The sequence below is a fragment of the Moschus berezovskii genome, chromosome 13 (genome assembly GCF_049115385.1).
Source record: "Moschus berezovskii isolate FMDL1 chromosome 13, NW_MosBer_1.0, whole genome shotgun sequence".
NCBI classification, from domain to species: domain Eukaryota; kingdom Metazoa; phylum Chordata; class Mammalia; order Artiodactyla; family Moschidae; genus Moschus; species Moschus berezovskii.
Genome location: NC_142472.1, coordinates 52,040,894 through 52,061,752, shown reverse-complemented (window position 1 = coordinate 52,061,752; position 20,859 = coordinate 52,040,894). Strand labels below are relative to the sequence as shown.

Genomic DNA, 20,859 nt, shown 5'->3' with positions numbered 1-20,859 from the left:
CCAACGACTTGTCTAAGGCGACTGCGGCCCTAGGTCTCCCCGGGTCCAGCAGAGATGACCTCCTGCAGCCGTGCCTCCCTCCGAATGAATCTCTGCAGTCAGAAGGGAAGGGACAGCGGGCTGTCTGTGGTCTGTGTCACCAGCCCGAGCCAGCAGGCCGCCTGGTGCAGCATTATCGACACCCGAGGTTGGGGATGGTTCTATCTCTTTAAAAAAAAAGCATGCGTGCGGGTGGGGAGGGCGGGCTGCTGACTGCGGCACCGGCTCGGGGCCTGGACCAGCGCGGCTGCGGGGCCAGTCGCGCCGGGCCCGCTGACGGGACACAAGGACAACAAAGGGCGGACGCGGCGCTGGCAGCCCCGGTGAGCGTGTGAGGCCCCGGCTGGGGGCCCGGAGGGGGCCCCGGGAGTGCGGGCCCCGCGGGGCGGGGGGAGGCGCCCGGGCCCTGCGGCCGATGGGGGAGCCGCCTTTGGAGAGGGCTGGGGCGCTTCTTGAGCGCCCCTGGCCGCGGTGAGGAAGGGGCCCTTTCTCCACTCCCTGGGCCGCGGCCTGCGGCGGTGGGCGAGGCGACCCGCCCCCGCCGAGATGCTCAGATAGCCCGGCTTTGTCATTTTCATTTCCAGCCCGGCTTGTGGGTCTTCTCACAAAGGATCCTTTGCTGTAACGTGGAGTGTGGGCCCGGGAGTGTCCTGTTGAATTGTAAAGCGGGATCACCCAAGTGCCTTCCAGCCTGATGTAGAGCAATTGTCCTTTAAACTGCACGCCCTGAAATGAGTCCACACATATCACCCAGTTATCTTACATAGCAATATTGGAACACCCTGCTATGAGTGGACCACGTTATATATTTTAATCAGTGATCCTTAAATTCTTAGAAAGAGTATCCAAGTTTTAACAACAATGAAAAATCTCTCACTCCTTTTCTGTTTCTTAAAGCAAGGTTGATACCTCGGTGAAGAGGGCTGGGTTTGTTTCTGACATGCCTGTGTTTGGGCTTTAATTTTGTGTGACTTTGTCTTCCCTGTGCGAGGAGAGCCTGTTTGGATAAAGGGCGGAATGCAGGTCAACCCCATGTGCTCCCTGGAGTTATAACCCAGGGAGCTCTGACTTCTCCAGTCCGGATGGGAGTGATAGATCCTCAACCTCATTTTATTTGTCACTTGGAAGGCAGATCTCTCATGTTGTTTCTTAAAGCTGTATACATCGATAACCAGGCATGCATTAGGTTAGCGCATGGGCACCACATCCCACTGGTTTTACTCAGGACTAACTGGCTGTCTTTCCCTAATCTTGCCGCAAAGTCTTCTTTCACATCACGGACAAATGACACCCAGTTCCTTGTCCTCTGTCCTCCTGTGGCCGTCCCTTCATCCTTTCTTTACTTTTCTGGCTTTTTGCCTGGCCAAACCGCTCCTTTTCTGTCGAGGTCAAGGCTCCTTCAGTTTCTCTTTCAAACCAACCATATTCTCATATCTCCCTGGCTCCTTGTTTGGTTTTCGAGATCTTTTCCATGATCAAAACAGTGTTTTCTGTTCTTCACATGATAGGAAGAGAAGCCTCATGACAGCCTTACTTTAAGACCAGGTTGGCTTACATCAGCGCATCTCGTGTTGCTCTATGCTGGGTTTGCTCTCAGAAGACTTGGGTTCAGATCTCAGTTCTGCAGACCCCGAAAACCCCCTCGGCTTCTGCGAGCCTCAGTTCCTTCCTATGCTAGAGGTGATGGCAGTTGTTCACACAATTTTCTAGGACTGAGATGAGCCAGTTCGTCTGAAGGCACCCAGCACCATCCTTAGCACAGATGCAGCTACTCAGGAGATGTTTTGTCATTTTCCCATTCAATTCATCCAGCTACCTGTCCACCCATCCATGGGGAAGCAGGCTAAAGAGGGTTCTCTACCATGTCCCTGAAGGAATGGATTTTGAAATGATCGTTTGACCAAGTGCTTCTTAATCAGCTCTGAGTACATAAAACATACTCACTACTTGATAAGGATCCCTTAGGGCTTCCCAGGTGGCTCAGTGGTAAAAGAATCCACCTGCCAATGCAGGTAACCTGGGTTTGATCCCTGGGTTGGGAAGATCCCCTAGAGGAGGGCATGGCAACCCATTCCAGTATTCGTGCCTGGAGAATCGCACGGATAGAGGCACCTGGCGGGCTACAGTCCATGGGGTTGCGGAGAGTTTGACATAACAGAGAGACAGAGAGAAGGATCTCTTGTAGAAGTGATGCAGACATTTCCATGTCGGCACAGGAGTGTTCTGCTGGAGGAGGAAGGGCCCATCCCTTTCCCTAGGTCCCTTTAAGTCCTGAGTGATGGCAGAATTGAGGACATCGACAGTCCTGCCGTGAGTCCAACTGAGGACCGCTAAGTGAATGATGTAAAGGGCGCCAAACTGGAAATGAGACCAGTTCCTAAGGTGGTTCTGATGATGGACAACCAGGGTGGTAACCTGCTTTTCCTACTGCCAGTGCTGGGACTGCTTTAGTTTCTATTTTATGTGCCTTTCTTTCTCCTCACCACCTTTGCCTCCCTGAAACTCCACACTGAGCGCCTTGTGTCAGACTGCAGTCAGGATGGGCCGTTGTGCCCGCACCTCAGGAGACACGAGGAAGTGGGAAGGGCCATGGGCTGGGAATCGGGCAAGGCCCTGCCTCAGCCTTGGCTTCTCTCTGTGCTAATTGGAGAGTCATTTAACCTCAGCTCTGAGGTGAGATGTATGGTGTAGACTGTCTTTACATTTCCTTCAAGGCCTGACATAGTTTATAACAATTATTCCATCAAATACCACGATTTCATGCTTGCTGCCTCTCTTCATTCTCACAGCAGCCTTATGAAGCAGGCAGCCCATTTTGCAGATTATTAAATGTAAAATTAAGACAGAGTAGAGGCCCAACCATTCCTGATTTGTAGAAAGAGGGGGTTGATGGGACAGTCTCCAGTTTCGCTTTTCTCACTGGATGTCAGTGAGCATTGAGATCAGCCCCCCTTCCCAAATACTGACCCCTGCACCATGGGGCCCTGCATCAGGGCACCCAGAGGTCATGGCCATGTGAAGCCCAGGATGCCACAGGGCTTCTCTGTCTTGTCGGGGACATTGGTGGTTCACTTACAGCAATGTTCCATCCAGACAAACATCTGATTTCAGTATTCTGCTCTGGCTGAGACCACCAGTCTGTCATCTAGTCAGAAAATATGGGCTCTGCTGTTCACATAGCCTTTTCACACGTTCTGAAATGACATTTAAAAGAAAAGTCAAAGCTGCTTGAATATTTTTATGGGTAATCATTTAAACTTCATAGAACTTCTTATTTCATTAAAGTACTAAGTCCTAGAGAGAAGTTTGGATTTTTGCTGCATCTGGAATTTGTGTAGTTACCGTATGAATAGAGGTTCAGTCTTTCTCCTTGTTTTTAATGCAATGATGCATTTAACCATTAAAAAAGTCCTAATAGGGTTACCAGATGAATTACAGAAACTATTGTATAAGATAAACATAATCTAAAAAAATTATTTGTTTGAAATTCAAATTTAACTAGGCATATTTTTACTTGCTAAATCTGGCACCCTTATATAAGCAGAACCTTACTTGATAAATAATGGTTACTTCATTGGAGAAAGAAATGGCAACCCACTCCAGTATTCTTGCCTGGAGAATCCCATGGACACAGGAGCCTGGTAGGCTACAGTCCATGGGGTCAAAAAGAGTTGGACACAACTGAGTGACTAACATTTCATTTCATTTCATTGGGCATAAAGATACTAACTTCTTAGGTTTTTAAACTTACAATATAAATTACATCCAGTCTTTGTCAATTTTGTATAATATGCCAAGCATCTCCTTGGGTTTATTGACTAAAGCTTTGTCTATGAAATGTTTAAACCCCATGATTATCCTAAGAAGATTCTGATCCTGAAGAGTGTGTCCCAGTCACCTCATGTTCCTCAGAGGCCCCGCTAATGACTGAAAGAAATACCCAAGATTTTAAATATATTTATTTGGAGTCAGATAACATGGTTTAAAACTGACTGCACGGGAGACTAGTTCTGATGCTTCATCTCGCAGAGGCTCAGTTTTCTCCTCCTTAAATGGACTCGGGGACAATTTTCCTCCTTAAATGGACTCATTTTCCTCCTTAAATGGACTCAATTTCCTCCTCCTTAAATGCTCAATGGCCGCACCCCCTCCCCCATCCCACCACTGTCAGATGTCAGGTTGGCAAAGTCCCCCCAGGCTTCTAGAGAAACTTGGGTTTTCCAGTGAATGAGTGCATATTACTTTTCCCTTCAAAAAGTCAGATAATAATATTAGATAATATCAAATGAGATCTATTTCAATCATATAATCTATCTTTCATATATGATTTTTGAAAGCTTTACTGAGGGACTTCCCTGGTGGTCCAGTGGGTTAAGACTTCACCTTCCAGTGCAGCTGGTATGGGTTCCATCTCTGGCCTGGGAGCTAAGATCCTCGAGGCCAAAAAACTAAAACATAAAACAGAAGCCATATTGTAATGAAGTCAATAAAGACTTAAAAACAGTCCACGTTAAAAAAAAAAATCTAAAAAAAGTGAAAGTTTTATTGAGATATCATTCACATACTATACAATTCACCCATATGGCATATTAATTTTGTATAAACTTGGAAGATAATTGAGCTTTTAAAGGTCAGTCTGAGACTCCAGGGAGCTTATTCCAGTAGTAGCCCCTCCAAATCCTTGTCTCCAATGATTAACTCTGCCCTCTGATGGACCAAATGCTGACACTAGATCCACTCGATCCAAGACATGCTGCGAAAGTATAGATGTCTCTTGTTACCTGGAAATGGCCAGAGTGATGAAATGATTCATTCTGTATTGAATACCTTCTGTATCCACGGCCTTGTATCTGACCAGGGGAGGCAAAGGTGAATAAGACATTCTGGAGGACCTCCTTGCAAAGATGAGGAAGGTTTGTATAACACAGAAGAGAACACTTGGGACACTTGAGGGGATAATTTATACATTTTTCTTATTAGATTTGATATACGATATTTTTTCTGCAGTACATTCTACTGGAAATCTTTAATTGTACACACATACACGTACACACATGAGGGCTTCCCAGGTGGTGCCAGTGGTAAAGGATCTACCTGCAGTGCAGCAGACTCAAGACACGGGTTCAATCCCTGGGTTGGGAAGATCCCATGGAGAAGGAAATGGCAACCCACTCCAGTACTCTTGCCTGGAGAATCCCCATGGACAGAGGAACCTGCAGTCCATGGGGTCACAACGAGTTGGACATGACTGAGCAGGCACACAGGACACACCATCAAACACCCTACATAATAAATATCCGTTAACTTTGACTTTAATCTGGGCTCTGTAAAACATTATGTAAATCTTTCATTTCAGGGATGTTTATCTGGGGTCACATAATGGCTGTAGTATCCATGACTTTCTCTACAGTAGACTGTGCCCAGGCAGTTCTGTCATTAATAACGGCTGCAATTCTTCCTTTGTCTTACATTTTGGGCTCTTGGTTTACAAGGTGAATTCATCTGACTTCTCTGTTTTGCACAGATGCCTTTTTCAAGTCTGTGCTGACTCATGTTTTGCTCTGACAGCAAGGAGAGCAATACTGTTATTCCAAGGGTAATTCCAGTGAAGGCTCCTGTGGGTCAGGAGTCTGTCTGTCTGGCTCCTTGTTTCTGTAATGTTAGGGACTTTCAACGGTGAATTTTGCAGCACATCACAGAGGATTTAGCTGTACGTGAATGTGTCTGATCGAACATGATGAGAAGTATTGCTGATTTTTAATTCCCATCTTTAGAGGAATGTGTGTTCTATTCGCAAGAGGTCGCTGAAGTCTCTTCTGGCTTGAGTCTTTGCTATAAAGGGGTGAAAAGACGGTTTCTATGGAGACTTGTGTGGTTGAAACAGGTAGAGCTCAGGGTTGTTGAGAACAGTGAAGGGGGAGGGGCCCCCTCGAGTCCCCGCTTCCTCAGACACGGCCTTCGGTCACGTGGTCATGATTTAAACCCTGGGCGTCCGACCTGTTTCTGTTTCAAGTAGAGCAACTCAAAGAAATATTCGCCCTGGTAAGTGGAGGTGGCATGTTTCTTTCCTGCTCCTTGAATGAGATCATATATGGTGCCAACCCCACCTGCTATGGGAGAGCCTGGCTTCCAAAGCAGGGCATTTTTGCTGGATGGACACACTGTGTTTGTATTAGCCGCGGGCAGTGGCTTCGGGCCATGAGGCCAAATGCGTGGATTCCACAGCTGGCCAGGGCTGACCGCCAGGCTGGTTCCTTAATCGCCATTGTAGGCCACCAACTGTTTGGCTCCTGATGCGTGAGAGAAGGACAAGGGTCAGTGGGCAGAGACCATGAACTTGTCATGTCCCTTCGTGTGTTAGAGAATATTCCGTGAGCAAAGACTGGCGTCTCGTATGTGCGGGACTGGCCTGCAGTTCATTAGGTACTTGTAGATGTCGTTCAGGCCGGTCTTTGTGATGACTCTGTGTGGATGGGGCAAGCTGTCCTGGGCCACCGTGAGGAAGGCGGGCACGAGAGATTATAAGATTCCCAGGCCGTGGCCTCCACCTTCAGTGATATGAGAGGGGCAGCCAACTTCTCCTTTGGGGAAACATATGGGCAGAGAAGGACATGATAGTTCAGTGTCTATATTGTGTCAGGCAGACAATAGCAAGACTAAGGTAAGAGATGGAGTAAAAGCCTTAGTTTAAGTCCTTGAGATAGTGCTTGACTTTCCTGGACACCAATTTCCTTAACTGTAAATGGAATTAGTAATTTGCTACCAAATCACTAGGCTTTTATGAGACTGAAACAAGACGGTATCTATGAAATCACTCTAACAAATTAAAAACGCTGCACCTCTGCAAGGTACTCTTACCACACTACATTACAGTTTTACTATCAGTAACATTTCCACTGTATTCAAAATTTAGGATATTCTAATATTCTTGACCATGTTAATGAAATAAACACAAAATTATCGTGAAAGCAGTAAAAAAAAAACCCCTAGATTTAACATATCATGATTAATTTGATTTTTCTTATTGAGGAACTGTCAGATTTATTAGTATGGATAGTTTGAATGTTTATATTTCTTATGTTTAAACTTGCATTAGACTGCTGTTCAATCATATTAGATGCCATAAGAAAGGCTAGTAGCTTTTATCTTCCATGTTTTGTCATTGTAAAGGATTTATAGGAGTAAACGTGTGGTATACTGAAGCACTCAAAAATGGATTCATTATCAGATGGAGATTTATATACAATAGAAACATTAAACATAGAGTATAAAAATCCTATATAGTGGTAGTCAGCAAGGAACAAAACATTTCTGTAGTTTAAAACAATAAGGATGAAATAGCAATAAATATACACTTAATTTGGAGAAGGGAATGGCAGTCCACTCTAGTATTCTTGCCTGGAGAATCCCACGGACAGAGAGGCCTGGTGGGTTACAGTCCATGGGGTTACAAAGAGTCGGACATGACTGAACGACTAACACACACATACACACGCACACAGATACAGTTAATTATAGGGAGAGATGTGTTCATTTATCTGCATATACAGACTGGCCACTGCACACCAAGAAATGGATATTTGTTGCACTGAATAAAGGTGTGAGTGTGTGTGTGAATCATAGCATGTGTGCTGAGAATTAAGACATTTTAATACTTCTTTTGTCTGTATATTTTGATCTTGGATTAGCACAAAGTAATCATGAGAATAAGTAAAATAATATGTCACAAAGGCTTTGTAAACGTTGATGTGCTCTGTTTTTCAGTGTTATTCTGTGAAAGTAGCCTGGTTTATTGTTGAAATCCCCTACCTGGGGCGGAGAGGTCTGCTGGGGCCGGGTCACTCCCTGGTGTCCTCAGGTGCTCTTGAAGGTGTGACACACTTGCTGTCTTGCACCCCACCTGCAGAGCTAACATCTCAGTAAACTGACATCGACAGGTCCTGAGGACATCTGTCATCTTGTCCACTTCTCCTCGCCCATAGGCTGTAGGCACAGCCTCTAACCTCTTTTAGCTTTGGTGTCTTAACCTGTAAAATGAGGAAACTATAAGGAAGAAAGTTTTGTCTACCTTCTAAGTTCTGCTGCTTTGTCTGAGGATTAAGGTGAGAAAATCAAACAAAATTTTATTAAGGAGTCTGGCTCAGATGGTAAAGAATCTGCCTGCAATGCAGGAGACCCAGGTTCAATCCCTGGGTTGGAAGGATCCCCTGAAGAACGAAATGGCAGCCCATTCCGGTAGTCTTGACTAGAAAATCCCATGGACAGAGGAGCCTGGCAGGCTACAGTCCACGGGGTCGCAAAGAGTCAGACACGGCTGAGTGACAAACACAGGCACGTGGAGAGACCCAGGACCTGAATAATTCACTGAAACGGCCAGAGCCCTCAACCTCAGTACCATCTTCAGCTAAAGACAGGGTAATGGCAGTAGTGGTTTGGGACTGCAAAGGGGAGGAAAGCAATTGACCCGAAGATAAGAAAGCAAGCATTTGGTAACAGCTGTTTGCTGGACCAGGCAGCGCCAACGGGACACAGGCGAACTGCAGCAGCCAGACTGCAGGGTCCTCCCTGTCCATGTGGCTAGTTCATACCACAGTTCTGTACGGTGACGGTCCATCCTGGAATAGACGCTCTGAGTTCCTTTAGATGGTTAGTGAGACGGTCAAAGCTTCTTCCTGAGTCTTTGCGGCCTTACAAAGCATCAGCCTAAATTTTCCAGTAGTCATGTATGGATGTGAGAGAAGGACCATAGATAAGGCTGAGCACCAAAGAACTGATGCTTTTGAACCGTGGTGTTGGAGAAGACTCTTGAGAGGCCCTTGGACTGCAAGGAGATCCAACTAGTCAATCCTAAGGGAAATCAGTCCTTAGGTGATAAAGTGATTCAATTATACATACATAAATATGTATATATATTATTTTTCATCTTCTTTTTCCATTATGGTTTATCACAGGATATTCAATATAGTTCCCTGTGCTGCACAGTAGGACCGTGTAGTTTATCCATCCTTATATAACAGTTTGCATCTGTGGTGATTTAGTTGCTAAGTCGTGTCCAACTGTTGTGATCCCATGAATGCCTACCATGCTCCTCTGTCCATGGGATTCTCCAGGTAAGAATACTGGAGTGGGTTGCCATTTCCTTCTCTGGAGGATCTTCCCGACCCAGAAATCAAACCCAGGTGTCCGGCATTGCAGATTCTTTACCGACTGAGTTATGAGGGAAGTTCTAGTTTGCATCTACTAACCCCAAAACTCCCAGTCCATCCCTCCCTGACTGCCCTTTCTGTTAACAGCCACAGGTCTGTTCTCTATGTCTATCAGTCTGTTTCGTAAATAAGTTCACTTGTGTGACATTTTAGATTCCACATATAAGTGATGTCATACGGTATTTGTCTTTTCCTTTCTGACTTACTTCACTTAGTATGATAACCTCCAGGTCCATTGTGGCTTATCAGTCCAAATTCATTCTCATGCCAAAGAGATACAATTGGAGGTACCAAATTTTTCTCCCCTATTTAATACTATTAAATAAATAGTATTTAAATACCATGTGCAGAATTTCATATGAATGAAGAAGGATCTATTGGTACTGAGGGGGTCTTGGGAACCCTGAGGGATACTTTGAATGCTTATGGAGAAAGTTCTCAGGGTGGTTTCACAAGGCCTTGGGTGCATACCTTGATAAGAAGAGAGGGCATGAGTGGTGTTTAGGGAAGGAATAGATGCTCCTCACAAAGGCAGCAAAAATGAGGTTACAATACAAGGGTGACCCTTTCTGCAAATCTCTTCTCTCCTTGCCTCCCCTCCCCTTTCTTTCCTCTTCCTTCCTCTTTTTAAAAACCTTGTTATGTTGAGTCTATTAGTCCATCTGTACCTCATTCTTAATGAACAGCTATTATGATAATAGATGAAAGATGTTAAAGATACTACTTCAAACAAAGATGTCATTATGTACAACTCTATCATGTTATAAATGTATTTTCAACATTATCCCATGCTGGAGACACAATATAGTAGACATTTAATTTGGTGATGGACAGGGAGGCCTGGCGTGCTGTGTTTCATGGGGTCACAAAGAGTCGGACCCGACTGAGCGACTGAACTGAACTGAACTGATGCATGAAAAAGAGTATGTATAAATTAGACTCTTTTGCCCACTTTCCTTTGAGGTAGTTTCTTTTTTATTTTCAAGAGTTCTCTGTTGATTATCTGTGTGGCAAGTATGTTCTCCTGATGTATATAGCTTGAGATGTTCATCTTTTTAATGTGGTTTGAATGTAGTCATCTTTTTCTTTTTTTTTTTTTTTTTGTAGTCATCTTTTTCTTCTGTGGTTCGTGCTATCTGCTGTTTAAGGAGGTCATTTCTACCCTGAGGCCATGAGGATATTGGGTTATATTTCTTTCTAGAAACTTTACGGTTTGATTGTCTCACTTATGTCCTTAATACCTGGAATTGATACTTGTATGCACTGTGAGGTTCAAATACATTTCTATTTCCAGGTGGATAAGCACTTGTCCCAGTAACATTTCTTGAACAGTCCAGCTTTCCCCACTGTACTCTACCAACACCTCTGTCACGTATCAAGTTTCCATTAATGCAAGGATCTGTTTCTGAGCTTTATACCCTTTGATTGTTTCTGTTTGAATACCATACCAACTCGGGTATTATAGTTTTACATTACAGTTTGCTATTTAGAAAGACTGTCTTTATTCTTATCCCCTTGTTTTCCCATGGAACTTTTAGAATTTCAAATTTTATTTTGAAAGGTTGTTGGGATTTTGATTGGAATGTCTCTGAATTAAAAGACCAATTGGAGGAGAGGGGGCATTTCAGTGATATCGAGCCTTCCTGCCCTGCATCATATACATATCACCGTTTTAAAAGGGTGTCTTTTGTTCAAGTTTATAGATTTTTCTACCTAAAATTTTTATACAAGTTTTTTGTTATAATTATTCCAAGGTAACTTTTTTTTTCTTGATATTATAAATGGCTGTCTCTAAAAATACCTTAAAAAAACTTTTGCTGATAGGTAGAAATACAGTTGAACTTCTATCAGTAATCTGAGTCAACTCTATCATTAATTCTGTTGACTTGTCTGAAATACTTTTTGAATGTCCCACCTGTGAAAGGTGATGATTCCCCCCATCTCCCGTCCCTGTCCAGTGAAATGTTTACTAGACACAGAGATAACCCAGTGGGAGGTTTGCTCATTAAGAAGTTCCCGTCTACTTCCTCTTTACTAAATGTTTTTTGTTTTCTTTCCTATTTGACAGAAGGTCTTTAATGGGTATGGAATTTGATTCTCTGATTAGCCCAATCAATTAGGTCATAGACTATTATCTTGTATTATTATACTATATATGCTGCATTCAGCTTGCTAATATGTATTTAGAATTTTTGCATCTGTGTTCATGAATGACATTGGCCAGTAATTTTCCTTTTCCATACTGTGCCAGTCTGGTTTAGATAACTGGATTTGGGAATATTATCAGACAGATGACATTATTTGGGCATATTGTCTGTTTTTATGTTTTCTGGTAGACTTTGTTGTTTTAGAGTTACCTTGCTTATTAAATATTTGGTACATCTTTTCAGTAAAACCATCTAATGTTTTTCCTTTGGGGAGATTTTGAATATCAGTGAATGAAACTATTTTGGATTGACTTGTTTCTTGAATTTGTCTGGTACTTTATATTTTTCCAATAATTTGTCTATTTTCAAAGTTTGAAAATTCATTACCTTAGAGTTATTTTTAGGGGATTCCCTGGTGGTCCAGTGGTTAGGACTCTGCACTTTCACTGCCGAGGGTCTGAGTTCAATTCCTGGTGACATGCTAAGTCACTTCAGTCGTGTCAGACTCTTTGTGACCCCATGGACTGTAGGACCCCATGGACTGTTGCCTGACAGGCTCCTCTCGTCTATGGGATTTTCCAGTCAAGAATACTGGAGTGGCTTGCCATTTCCTACTCCAGGGGATCTTCCTGACCCAGGGATCGAACCCATGTCTCTTACATCTCCTGCATTGACAGGCAGTTTCTTTACCACTAGTGCCATCTGGGAAGCACAGAATGTAGCCAATTCCTGGTAGGAGATGTAAGATCTTGCAAGCCACATGGCATGACCAAAAACAAATAAATAAATGAAGTTTAAAAAGTAATATTCTGTTATCTTTTAAATTCCTGATGCAGCCCATTTTCATCCCTATATATATGTATATATTATGTATATTACTTCTTTTATGTTGATCAGTCTTGCTGCAAATTGGCCAATTTTATTAGACTTTTAAAATAACTCACTTTTCCATTGTATCTTTGTTTTCTATTTTGTTAATTCTACTCTTAGTCTTATTTTCTTTGGATTTATCCCCATCATCTTTTTTCTAAGGTCTTGAAATGGATACTTAACTTTCAGTCATTCATTTTCCTGAATGAAATTATTGAAGGCAGTAAATGTCCCATAAATCTACAAAACCCCCTCTATAATGAAGAAGGAGCAAGTCAAAGCCTCCCTCAGTGTTTTTCGTGGGCACTTGCTTTCAACCAGAATTTAATAAGATTCCTTTTGTGTTCCTTTTGTTTATTTTTAGAGCTACCCTCTATTTGTGGAAAGTGGTACTGGGTTTCCATTTATATTGTGGGTGGAAAGTTTCCTTTTTTATTTAAGTAGAGAGTTATTTTAAGAAAGAAAAACATTAAGTAAATAATCAAAGAGGTGATACATAGTAGGTCAAAGATCCTCAGAATGGTATGGTGCATCTCAAATATGAGAAACATTATGAAATGACTCTAATTTGTGACTATCATTTGGGAAACTGATGTCCCAGGCAGTTCAGTGCCTTCTCTTACCCACTTGCATGGTCACTGCAAGTATAGTTGTTCAGTCACAGAGGGTGAGTTTTGAATAATCAGCGAGTGAGACAAGTCCTGGGGACACTCACATGCGCAAATGGCTCAGTGTCCAAAAAAGGGAAATAGTTTCTGGAATTCCAAATTGTGGGTCAGATGTTCATAACAGAAGTGATGCTAAAACTGAAGATGGGGTTGCTAGCGAGTGGTCGTGAGTGGTTAGGACGTGGTGGTCCTTGGGTCCCAACATGGATGCACGGGGACACATCTTCAATGCACTTCTGCCTTCGACAAAACTGTTCAGACAGCAGCTCAGTAGGGGTCAGGAGAAAGACGGTATCCTGACCATAATAATATGCTGGGGCAAGTTGCTGTATCCTGCTAGAAATGATGGCAAAAAGTATGTGTGATGTGCATTCATTATAGCTCAGAGTTATTTAGGAAAAACGACCCAAAGATTTATTTATTTTTTTGTACTGATGATCCATTGTCCATCTGGGGGAAAGTTATAATTTGCCATGAGGCTTTTTGCTGTTTAGCAAGTTTATCAAACGTGCCAGGTTAGTTAACATCCCAGATGACAGAAAATGAAAATGATAGTCTCTCAGTTGTGTCTGACTCTTTGCAACCCCATGGACTATACAGTCCATGGAATTCTCCAAGCCAGAATACTGGAGTGGGTAGCCTTTCCCTTCTACGGGGAGGGGGGTGGGCGGGAGGGTGTCTTCCCAACCCAGGGATCGAACCCAGGTCTCCCACACTGCAGGTGGATTCTTTACCATCTGAGCCACCAGGGACGCCCCAGATGATAGAACACATATTCTCAGAGGTATTGACAAGCTGGAACTAGCAACAGAAGCAGTGGAGTTGCTGAGCATGGATACACAGTGGTCCACTCACAGCAATTCTCCTGTTTCCAGCTAACATTCTCAGAGAGGCAGGACCTCCTGCTTGGACACGCCTCATGGGCTGCAGGCGAAGTCTTGAAGAAGGTCTTGCTCCAAGCATAAGCCATTCCAGGTTTCCCTCAGAGGCTCTTATTTTACCATAAACATTCATATAAAGCCTGCGTCTCTTCAACAATACACTCATATTTTACAGTTATCTTTAAAAGGACATTTTCATTGACAATTTTTTTGTATTTAAAAGATATATTTGGATTAATTCCATTTCTCACAACTGTTGATGAGTTCAAAGAATGTATATGTATCTAGAATGATAGAATTTTAGAAGTGTTGATAACTTTGATAGTGTTGATATCAACACATTCCAGTTCTCTCGTTTTACAGGTAAAGAAACCAATCCTGTTCTTCTGCTTTATTATACACAACTGCTCTGAATCTGAACACTTCAAACTGAAGAGTTCAATTTTTAAAATCCACTATCATACAAAAGGCTTCCACTGTCTTGTGACTATAATTCCCTAGTTTAGTTTTAATTCTTAAATTTTAACCTAAAGTCTAGAATTATTCTCTTTCTTGACCGGTGGCAGACAAAATATTTGATATATAGTGAAAGTCGCTCAGTCGTGTCCGGCTCTTTGCAACCCCATGGACTATATATACAGTCCATGGAATTCTCTAGGCCAGAATACTGGAGTGGGTAGCCTTTCCCTTCTCCAGGGAATCTTCCCAACCCAGGGATTGAACATAGGTCTTCTGCATTGCAGGCAGATTCTTTACCAGCTGGGCCACAAGGGAAGCCCATTTGATATACAATTTCATATAAAAGAGGAATAAGATTTTGGATGGGTTTGTTTCCATTAATCTCACTCACTCATGGCACCCAGGGATATTTTTATGATACCAAGTCACTAGGGAAGTGTTTGGGGAAGAATTTGCAGTGAGTCTTGTTTCTTCCCTGGGTTTTCATGAATCCAAGAATCTAGAGTGATCTGAATATAGCTTAGATTATGATCTCTGCATTACTTTTGTCTACAAGGCAACATTGCTGGGTAGCAAAAACAGAATAACTTAGCAGCTGGTTTTCTCGTTTTCTGCCCCTCACTTCCTAGTCGAGCGTCTGAAACACCACCACTTAGCTTGGTGTTCCTAAGCTCCATGGTTCTGAGCTCCAGGGGCTTTCTAATTATAAACTGTTGGTTGCACTGGAGCCCTGCCTAGGAGCATGGCACCTGGTCTCCCCTCACCACTGGCAGAGTTGGTATTTCTTAGGTTGGTGTTTCACAGATGTGTGAAAGGTTCCTGCTTTCACACAGCTGTCTCCCCCAAAGAAATGCCATCATGTTTAAGACTTGTCATGCCTTGGACATTATAAAGGATTTGTAACCATGATACTTGCAGGAGTGGGTAGAAAATTCAGTCTCATGCATCCCTCTTGTTTAGCCTGATTGTCAAAATTTGTCATTTTTTCCTTCTAGTTTATTTCTTAACATGTTAGACTGTTGCAGGCACCCATGGTTCTTAAGCATATTGCTCTTAAGATACTGTTTTTTTTATTAGACATAGATGTTTCATTTTCAGATGTGAGTTATAATGTATAAAGTCACAGGCTTGGGTCTTGGGGTACTGTTCCTGAGAAAAGGTACAATGTGCGAAGCACATATTCCACTTGGAAGAAGCCAGGGAACTGGAGGGATGAGGAGAAATGCGTAGGGACTGAGAACATGGAACTAAGTTAAGTGGATGTGTTTTTATTTATAGCGACGGCCGTGTGTGGTTATGACGTGTGTCTGCTGGTGGTGAGCAGAGACCAGGTGCCATGCTCCTAGGCAGGGCTCTGACACAACCAGCAGCTTATAATTAGAAAGTCCCTAGAGCTCAGCACTGTGGCTGTCAGCCACGAGGAGCTGCCTCATCTGTGCCTTTACTGGGAGGACTTTCCCCTACTCCTTTTTTACCCTTCCTTGGTTTTTCTTTCAGGATCCCAGAAGTGATGCCAAGATACGGGTGTCACCAGAGCAAGAAGAAGAGCACTTGCCAGGGAGTATCGTACGTCTGCTGAGATGAAGGCGGGGAGCACGGGGCCCAAGAACGTCCACAACATCTTCCACACCTCCTGCAGAAAGAAATAAGGAAGGTTCTCGGATGAAAATAGCTCCTCTTTGCTTTGGGGAAAAGCCAGAACCCATTAGCTGATCAGTTTTACCTGAAGAAGGCCCGTGGGCTGCTGATCAGCAGGTGTAGCCCAGGGAGGTGACACTGCGACGGGAGAACCCTGCTGTAAGGAGCGCAAACACCCAGCACAGCGATGCTTTCCCACATCAGATGATGAATGGACGCTGAGGGGAAAGCAGCCCTTCCGCTGGCCAGGCAAGCTGGGCTGGAGTCCACGCTTACGGGAACGACTTGGAAGGAGGAAAAATATTTTCATGGTTTTCCCAGACAGATATTCCAAGACAAGTGATAATGGAGACCCAGGATAATAGGTAAATGAGTGAATGTTTTAAATTATGGCACTTTGCACTGAGATTCAAGGCTTGCTGGGTTTTCACATAGGAAACATTCGGTGGCAAAAACAGAGCGAAGCTCTCGAGGTAAAAGTGAATCAACCCCAGACACATTGGTTCTAATGGGGATTGTGCGGGTGATAACTGTACCGCAGGTTGACGGCCACTCCTTCCATTTCCCAGACGATTCTGGGTTCTGTTTCCTGGTGTGGCTCTTACAGTGGACAGTTGACTCGATGTGTCCTATTTTCTCCCTCATAAAATGTATGTATTGGTGCCTTTCACTGGCCTGTGATTATTTGGAAAATATTAAATAACAACTGTCAAGTACTTGGAATTGTGTCAGATAAGCTGAGAGAAAAGAGAGGACTCTCTGATTTTCCTTTATAAACTATGAAGATAAAAGATAACATTTGCTCCTTTCCACAAATTTAGTTGCTATTTTATAGGAACTTATTTTATAAGCTTGAGGGTATAAGCAAAAACATATAGTATCAGTAATATGTAGAATTACCCCTTAAATTTCTCTGTGTTCCTTTTTTCTTATAACAAAAGACTCTTTCATTGATTTTTGATGGCTGTATTCAAATAGTGTGTTCAATAATTGAAAAGTTAGGGCCATAGAGACCAGGTAAGTCCTCACATCTTGTATTCCAATGACATCAACGAATAAAAGGACTTTTTAATGACTTTCCAATTTGAAACATTGGGAAAACCCAATATTTGTTTTTCTCATTTACCTTTTGAAAACCTTTCTTCATTAGAGGAATTTCAAGAGTAACTTTTTCAATTGAATTTACTCCTTAACAAATCAAGATTAACTTGTGACTGATTGTTATTCAAATGTGAGAATAACACAGGTACAGTGACTACTGAATGGGCTTGAGTTTTGACAAATTGGAACTTTTGTTTATTTCTAATATTATAAGAAGTCATCTGAGATGAATTTTCTCACTATTTCTGACACTAATTTAAGTTTGATAGAGGAACCCTCATATAGCATCATACAAATGATATCACAGTATTTTCTGTGGATTTTTTTCTTTCTTTTTTTTTTATCTTCTAAACTGCTTCCATATAGTGCTTTCCTCTTGTTTTGAAAGTAGAGTTTTTTTCCAATTAAATGTTAACTCATTTTCATTCGGCTTATCAGTTAGCAGATTTGTTAGAAATAATTTCATGTGTAAATTTATTTTAAACAGCAGTGATGTCACAGACACTTTGATGCTGACACTAAGTATATATTTTCAACAATTAAGACTGACTTGAAGCATCTAAGAGACAGTGAAAAAAACCCAACAGATTGGATCATCTTTGCAGTCACCAGGTGCTCAAGTCTATTTTTAGCTAGAACAAAGTATAAATTAACTTTGAGCATATCTTTGCAGAGATTTACATCCTGTAGGCTTTGGGCACTTGAGAATTTCCTCACAACTTATAATTTCTTTAAAGCTAAACTGTCAGTGACTGCATACAGCAGCATTTATAGATACACAGAGTATATGTTCATCATCAAAGCATCTTAAGATTATTTTATAAACACATTTTTATTAAGCTATTTAAAACTTGTCTCGTTAAGACCCTTACTGTGTAAAACTTGATTGCCTGGTCTTTTTGTTCAGGGGGCAAGATGATAATTTTTAAAGCTAAAAAGGATCTGAGGTGGGCTTGATCTTGCGCATTGTAACTGAGTGCTCAGGGGGCGTGTGTAGGCTGCAGGGCTTGCTCTCACCCCCTGTGTTAACACGCAGAGCCTTCCCAGCCCACTGGGTTTATGTGAGTATTCAGGAATAGAAGATTGTCTACGTGATAAGCAGTTTAAAATGTTATGCTGAGATAAAAGCAGGCATATTATTGACTATACCATCTGAATATTAACCTAAAAATTGAGTTGGTATCACTCTTTTTTTTTAATTAATTAATTTATTTAGCTGCAATGCATCTTAGTTGCAGCATAAGAGATGTTTAGTTGCAGCATGCGAACTCTGTAGTTGGGGCATGTGAACTCTAAGTTGCATGTGGGCTCTAGTTCCCTGACCAGGGATGGAACCTGGGTCCCCCGAGTGTGGAGTCTTAGCCACGGGACCATCAGGGAAGTCCCTGGTCTCCCTTGTTGAAGGGTGCTTTGGGACTGGTTCCCTTCCACTGTGTCTAGGGGACATCTGGAGTGTCATTGTGTTACCGTGCAAAGAGTAGATTCCAGGATATAGAGAGGTGGACCAGATTTGGGGAACCTGTCCCCTAGGGTGCTGAAGAAAAAGTTCTAGGTACAGGGTGCTAAAGTGCTTGGTCAATTTGGGGTTGAGTAAATTCTCCAGGCCAGGCTTCAGCAATATGTGAACCGTGAACTTCCAGATGTTCAAGCTGGTTTTAGAAAAGGCAGAGGAACCAGAGATCAAATTACCAACATCCGCTGAATCATGGAAAAAACAAGAGAGTTCCAGAAAAACATCTATTTCTGCTTCATTGACTATGCCAAAGCCTTTGACTGTGTGGATCACAATAAACTGTGGAAAATTCTGAAAGAGATGGGAATACAAGACAACCTGACCTGCATCTTGAGAAACCTGTATGCAGGTCAGGAAGCAACAGTTAGAACTGGACATGGAACAACAGACTGGTTCCAAGTAGGAAACAGATTACATCAAGGCTGTATATTGTCACCTTGCTTATTTAACTTCTATGCAGAGTACATCATGAGGAACGCTAGGCTGGAAGAGGCACAAGCTGGAATCAAGACTGCTGGGAGAAATATCAATAACCTCAGATATGCAGATGACACCACCCTTATGGCAGAAAGTGAAGAGGAACTAAAAAGCCTCTTGGTGAAAGTGAAAGAGGAGAGTGAAAATGTTGGCTTGAAGCTCAACATAGAGAAAACTAGTATCATGCCATCTGGTCCCATCACTTCATGGGAAATAGATGGGGAAACAGTGTCACACTTTATTTTTTGGGGCTCCAAAATCACTGCAGATGCTGATTGCAGCCATGAAATTAAAAGACGCTTACTCCTTGGAAGGAAAGTTATGACCAACCTAGATAGCATATTAAAAAGCAGAGACATTACTTTGCCAACCAAGGTCCGTCTAGTCAAGGCTATGGTTTTTCCAATGGTCATGTATGGATGTGAGAGTTGGACTGTGAAGAAAGGTGATCGCTTTTGAACTATGGTGTTGGAGAAGACTCTTGAGAGTCCCTTGGACTGCAAGGAGATCTAACCAGTCCATCCTAAAGGAGGTCAGTCCTGGGTGTTCATTGGAAGGACTGATGCTAAAGCTGAAACTCCAATACTTTGGCCACCTCATGCGAAGAGTTGACTCACTGGAAAAGACTCTGATGCTGGGAGGGATTGGGGGCGGGAGGAGAAGGGGACGACAGAGAATGAGATGGCTGGATGGCATCACCGACTCGATGGAGGTGAGTTTGAGTGAACTCCGGGAGTTGATGATGGACAGGGAAACCTGGCATGCTGTGATTCATGGGGTCACAAAGAGTTGGACACGACTGAGCGACTGAACTGAACTGAACTGAAGGCTGGACAATGTCTAAAAGATCTTATCTTAGTTGATTGATGAGATGAGAAAACTGAAGTTATGTGACTTGTTCCAACTCACAGGATTTTAAAGAAAAAATTATGCTGATGCTTATTAAAATGGTAAGGAAGTCTTTATTTAAGACTTGATACCTATTGCAATTGTGGAAGAGATCTGGCTTAACTCAGAATACAGCATAGAGAGCTGGGTATTTACAGACAATGAGCAGAGAGAGGGGAGTCTGTGGATGGCAAATTAATGAGACATCAAGGGCAGGGACCCTGGCTGAACTGACTTGCTGACAGCAGGCTAGGGTGCTCAGGTGTCAAGGGTGGATGGGGAGGACTTTGGTCAGACATAAAAGTTACTCAGACCTCAAGGGGGAGGAGGTCTCCCTACACTGACAGCGGGATTCTTGCTAAAACTGGGCCAGGCCATTCAAAGACAGAGCCCGAGAATGAGACTCGTTGAATAGAGAGCTCAGAGGAACTTCTGGAGTTTTGTCAAGGAGAGAGAGAGAACACTGGTCAGGTACAAGCCCTGAACGGCTGGACTGGCCTCTCTTCCTCCAGGGTCCATCTGGTGTCCAGTGTCCACCTTCCCAGAGGGCCACAGTGCAGCCTTTCCGTTAGGACCCTCCACACTAACTGTTACTGAACCAAATGAATCCTCTCACCCTCACGCAGTAAAGTGAGTGTGCTGACCCCGAGGCTGAGGGCAGCGTTCACTGCAGGCGAGGAGTACAGGCAGCTGGTGCTTAAGTCTGAACTCCCTGAAAGCTTTCAGGGACAGGTTCATAAAGACAGGGTGAGGGAAGGGGACGTGGGGTGTGTGGTCAGCTTGTGGACCTTTCTTCTGATTTTGTTGATGGTGAGGTAATCGGGGTCGGCATCGTCAACCTGGTTGCAACTCGTCTGGGGGCTAAGTGCTTGTGGACAGCGTGCAGTTAACTTCTCTCACCTGGTGGGGTTTCATTCAATAGTTGCAAAACAGCTCAGAGGACACAGTTCAGAATATCCTCTACAGCCCTTG

The 20,859-nt window shown here is 43.0% G+C and overlaps 1 protein-coding gene across 2 annotated transcripts in view; it reads left to right on the top strand.

Annotated features, from left to right (window-relative positions):
• The first annotated feature begins 259 nt into the window (after positions 1-259).
• SACS (sacsin molecular chaperone) overlaps positions 260-20,859 on the top strand; it is a 90,147-nt gene continuing 69,547 nt past the window's right edge. For both annotated transcript variants that reach the window (XM_088842687.1, XM_055426384.2), the window contains exons 1-2: positions 260-362; positions 15,768-16,273. In XM_088842687.1, the coding sequence (XP_088698813.1) occupies positions 16,254-16,273 (20 nt within the window). In that variant the 5' untranslated portion in view covers positions 260-362; positions 15,768-16,253. The remainder of the gene's footprint in view (positions 363-15,767; positions 16,274-20,859) is intronic.